We start from the raw sequence: 5243 nt of genomic DNA, 5'->3' as shown, positions 1-5243 counted from the left end.
GCCGCGCGGCTCTTGTTGGTGTTGTTGTTGCGGTTCTCCTGGGGGTCGACCACCAGCGGCCGGTCCAGGTGGGTCTTCATGTCGGGCCGCAGATGGCGCGCGTAGGTGGCCTTCCAGCGCTCGTCGGGGTCCAGCTCGTTGTACAGGGCCTCGCGGCTGGCCAGCAGGTTCTGCTTGCGCATCTCGCTGGTGCGCTGCTCCCACACCGACTTGGCCGGCTTCTGGTTCTTCTGCTGCTCCTTCCTGCGAGGGAAGGGCGCGGGGGTCAGGGCGCGGGGCGCCGCCTGCTCAGGTCCCTCGCGCTAGTGTCCCCGCCCCGCCCCGGAGGGGGGGCATCTCCACCCAGGAGGGGTCCCGGCCTGGGTGGTCTTGGCCTAGCGGGCATCTCTGCCCGACGGGGAGCTCAGCCTGCGCAGAAGCCTCAAGCTGGCTGCACCGCCTCGCTGAGCAAGTGCCTTGGCCCACGTGAGGGTCCCACCCAGCGAGGAGTCCCTCCTCTGACTGTCCGGGTCTCAGCCCAGGTGGGCGTTCCCACTGTTCTCTTCTTGCTTCCTCGACTGTAGCACGTGACCCGCCTGGGGGATGTAACCTTGATGGTCAGAATATTTCAGCCTCAGGGGGGATAAGCCGTCACAAGGGACGCTGGCCTGGAGCGGACTGTGGAATCGTCCACAGTGCCTGCACGGTCCTTTAGTTCTGGGTCCTGGAGGGTCTGGGTGGTCTCGGGGGAGGGGGGGCAGGGGGGCACTCGGGAGTTGTGGGCAGCACCTCTGAACCCACTGGTGCCTCTTTACCCACAGGGCGGGTGCTGGGCAGCCCGCAGCCCAGCCCGGCTATACAGACTCTCTGGGGTTCCCGCGGGCATTGATGGTTATATACAGAGCGTCAGTACACGGCTCGCCTAAACTCACTTGTCGGATTATGTGTTCTCCTGGGCTCTCGCCTCCTCCACTGTGGCAAAGCAGGTCCCCTCCCCACTGTCACACGATGCACCATCCCTCAGTGTGCCACGTCCCCGGGGCATCCAACTCGGGCACAGTTTGGGTTGGGTCGACCAATCTCCCTTTAACCAGCATACCTGACTGCTCACCACCTCACCTCCTCCGAGCCACCAGGGAGCTGGGTCCGCTCTACCCTTCACGATCTGTCTAGAACTCAGCTACATCCATCGCCACGGCCACCACCCTACTCCAGTCCTATCTCGTGTGTGGACCAACGTAGTCTTCTCCAACCTGCTCCGCTGACTCCCATCCTTGCTCCTCACAGTGTGTTCCCCTGACAGCGGGGGCCCAGGAGCACCTGAGTCAGGGCTTGTCCTTCCCATGCTCACGAGCCCTCCGTGGCTCCCATGTGACTCAGAGCAAAAGTCCAAGTCCCGACCGTGACCCACAAGGCCCTGCATGATCCGCTTATGGGCGCTCTGCCTTCACTTCCTCCCACTCTCCTCTCTCCCTCTCTCTACTTCAGTCACAGTGACCCCCTTCATGTTCTCTAAACACACCAGGCACATTCCTGCCTCAGGACCTTTGTATATGCTGTTCCTGTTGCCTGGTATGGTCTTCCCTTAGATCTCCCCACGTGGCTCCTCCCTCACCTCCTTCAGGTCGTCTCTCCTTCTAGTGAGGCCTTCCGTGCAACTTAAGTCCCAGCCCTCTCCACCCCTGCCTCTCCCTACACCCCTTAACCTCTTATTAACTCTATATATTCTGTTGGTAGAACAACGCTTGGCACATAGGAGGTGCTTATTAACTATTCAGTGAGTAAAAGTGGGTGATAGAACAGCGGTACCTCTTCCTAAAGCTCAACCCTGTCAAAGACTGGTCCTTGCCCCCAAAATTCTTGACTGGGAGGGTGGTGTAGACGTGAGGAGCCTGAATAGCGTATTCTGGAGTTGGGGGCACTTACACAGCTATGGACATGTTGGCTGCCGACAGAGGACTCACTTCTGCCACCTCCTTGGCCTTCTGTAGGGCGAGTTTCTGGTTGGCTGCCTCTTCTTCTTCTTGCTCGTCCTAAAAGACACACGGGGTCCCTGTTCCCGCAACACGAACTAGGCTTTGGGGCCTCACTGCTGACCCTACCGCTAGTAAACAGCAACACGTGAAAACATTTACAAGCAGGTGTGGACTGGGTGTCGACCCCCCAGAGCCGAGGCCCGCAGATCGGAACAGGTGCCCATGTCGGTCAAGTGTACCACTATCCCTCTAGCAAGCTCAATATCCGGCTCGCAACCAACCCTCTGTGAGCACACAGCCAGGAGAAAACAAAAGGGAAAAAGACTCCCTTACTGTCCCACAATGAAGACTTCTGCACCCTGTCTCAATGAGCCGGAAATTAATGCAAAGACCTCCCTCACACTTGACCTTCTGGATTAAGCTGTCCGAACCTAGACTTCTAAAAAAACTGACTAGCTCCCACATGCAGAAAAAAATCTGGCCCATCCCGGGCGCGGCCGACAGCCTCCAGAAGGGGAATCGGGAGAAGGAGCTTATATTCTCAGCCGGTTAGGTTCAGAGAAGAGGATGGGGGAAGATGGTTTAAAAATACATACAGAAAAAGATGTCTGGGGGCTTTAAATCCTTCTTCAGCCTTCATGCAGGGCCTCACTCGTAACACAGAGAAGCCAGCGAAGAAAAAACAAAGACAAAGCCACACGGGAGGAATGGCCAGGGATGAACCCAGTGGTAAGAAGGGTCATGCTACATGGCAGGTGCCTCTCCCCCTGCACGGGGGTCCCTGAGGTCAGAAGCAACCTTAGCACCTCGGAAATGGTCCCATCACAACCCCGTCAGTGACAACACAGAGGTGGCCCTGACCGGCCACGCCATCCTCAGAAGGCTTTCCTTCCTGCTGGCGCCTCACCCAGTGTTGCTCAGAGCCCCGTCCCTGGACCACACGCCTCAGCAGTGCTGGAAATGCAGGTTCCCAGCCCCCCCCCCCCCCCGCCCCGCTGAAGAAGCCAGGGCTGGGCCCCGTTGAATCTGCATTTTCAACAAGCTCCGGGGTGCGTATCAAACACGCTTGTGTTTACACAGCAGTACACGAGGCTAAGAGCACAAGTTCTGGGCTCCCCGGATTCAAATCCCAGCTCCTCCACTTACTGTTAGTGCCACCTGTGGGTGCCTCACCGTCATCCCCTAGAATTCCCACTCTCCCTGACTCTCCCACCCAAGCGCTTCTCGCCTCCCGAGAAACTGATTTCCTGTCTATTTCTCCCTCAGCTCCTAGGCCAGGCCCTGCTCGCAGGAGGTGCTCAATAAATGCTTTTGTAAAACGGGGGCTCAGAGAACTGGCTTCCTGGGGTTTCTGTGAAGAGTCATCGAGATAAACACATCAGGGGCTTAGCAGGCTACCTGCCTCATGTGAAATGTCCAAGAAACAAAGGTAACGGGGGTCTGGAGGAGAACGTCCACACTAAATAGATGCTCTTGCCTTTCTCCCTCCCTTCCCGCGCAGCCTCGCCCCCGTGACAGCCCTTGAGGGCGGGCTCTTGGCATGTGGATGAGCATAAGGTTGGACTAGTCCCTGGAGCCAGCCAGCTCCATGGTGACCAGGCCCGTGGCCGTGTGCTGGGGGTAGCGGAGACTTCCGTTTCCCCCCACTCAGAGTGGGGCCCGGGAAACTCTCCCTCCCCCCTGCCAGGGCCAGCAGATGGAGGGTTTGGCAACGTCTGCTCAGTTCGGTTCAGTTCCACGGACGTGTCCTGAGCACTTTGAGGCGCTAGATATGGGGCCATGAAGTGGAGGGAAGCCCCAGGCCTGCCCCCCCCACCGCCCCCCCGGGCTGACAGCAAGACTCTGCACGTGTTCCCTTCATGTGACGGGGCTGTTGCCCAACGCCCTCCTCTCGAGTTGCAGAAAAGGTGCCCAGCTTCCTTTGTGCAGTGTACAACCCGTACACCCATTCCCAGCAGCCCTGCCTGCGGGCTATCCCAAGGGTGTGACCTGTGTTACTGAAAGCAGTGCTGCCTCCTCTGTGCCAAGCTGAGAGTCCAAGGCCACTCTCAGGGGCATCCAACACCAAGTTTTGCCCGGATAATTCAACATCACTGACCTGGATGATAACTGGGATTCTCCCTGCATGGATGGTTCTTAGGCCCCTCTCCCAAAATCTCTCCTGACTTCACCCCCCCTGTTCTTCTCTCAGTTCTGCTTTTTGAGGGGAGCCCATCTCTGCTCCTTCAGTTCCTACCTCTGTGGCAAGGCCACTTAACCTCTCTAGACCTCAGTTTTCCCATCTGTGCAATGGGGGGGGGCGGGCAGTAACTCCCCACCTCTTATACTGTGGATGTTGTTCCTTGTATCTTCTCCTTCTCAGCTGGGGCTCAAATGAAAGCCGTGAGGGTGTGTGGGTAAAGAACTCAGGTTCTAGAGCTTGTCAGGCCTGGGTTCCCAACCTTCCTTTTATCAGGTCTGTCCCATGAGAGCTCTAGGGTCAGGTCGTGCCTAGTGACTAACAAAGGCTCCTTTTATTGGGCACTTACTGTAGAGCAAGAACTGTGTCAAGTACCTGACGTGCAGAGTGTGATGCTATCAATAGTAACTGCTATTATCATACCATCTGGGGCCAGTGACTTTGCCTTTCTGAGCCTCAGTTTCCCCTCCTGCAAAAGGGAGAGAACAGCAATGCCCAGCACCGTGAGCATCTAATTCTTTACTGCTGCCACTTGGAGATCACTGATGTCTGGCCAGCTCCCAAGCTCACCGGGACACACGGTGAGCCTCAGGACCCTGTGCGGGCTATTCCCCATCTGTCCCATCCCTTCAGGTCAGGGGTGGTGACAATGCCTGCTGGCCTGGGGGCTGCACCATTCCTTGGAGGTCTCTTGATGCTCCCAGCTCCCTATAAGCGGGCACTGGGGTGGAGCCTGCCATCTGTTTCCTGTGGCGGCCCTGCTGCCTTACGCCCCCCCACCTTCTTTGCTGTGGAATCCTCTTGACCAGGGACAAGCTGTTTCAGGGGGAGGCGGTGCCTTCTCCCTGGCACAGTGCATTGAGGGCAAAAGCTCTGACCCTGTCTCCATCCCTACGCGGCTCGGTCCTGATCTGCCACGAGCAGGCGGTAACTTTGCTAGAGGGAGACACATTCTCCCACCAACTCCACCTTGGTGAGCTCCTGGGCGTTGGCCAAATTATCCACCGCGATGGCTAAGAACACGTTCAGGAGGGTGTCTGTAGGCGCTGGAGTCAGGGAAAGCAACAGCCACCAGGACCCTGCGTACAGAGACGCCTCCATGACCCCCA

The 5243-nt window shown here is 57.8% G+C and overlaps 1 protein-coding gene across 1 annotated transcript in view; it reads right to left on the bottom strand.

The window, feature by feature from the left end:
• The window catches only part of CACNA1A (calcium voltage-gated channel subunit alpha1 A), a 181704-nt gene that overhangs the window by 78886 nt on the left and 97575 nt on the right, over positions 1–5243 (bottom strand). Inside the window, exons 16-18 of the mRNA XM_077765843.1 lie at positions 5104–5171; positions 1906–2012; positions 3–243 (exon numbers count right to left, since the gene is read on the bottom strand). Coding sequence (XP_077621969.1) covers positions 3–243; positions 1906–2012; positions 5104–5171 — 416 coding nt within the window. The remainder of the gene's footprint in view (positions 1–2; positions 244–1905; positions 2013–5103; positions 5172–5243) is intronic.

Source organism: Crocuta crocuta, unplaced genomic scaffold (assembly GCF_008692635.1).
Source record: "Crocuta crocuta isolate KB4526 unplaced genomic scaffold, BGI_CrCroc_1.0 scaffold693, whole genome shotgun sequence".
Taxonomy (NCBI): Eukaryota; Metazoa; Chordata; class Mammalia; order Carnivora; family Hyaenidae; genus Crocuta; species Crocuta crocuta.
This window is presented reverse-complemented; position numbering and strand designations above follow the sequence as displayed.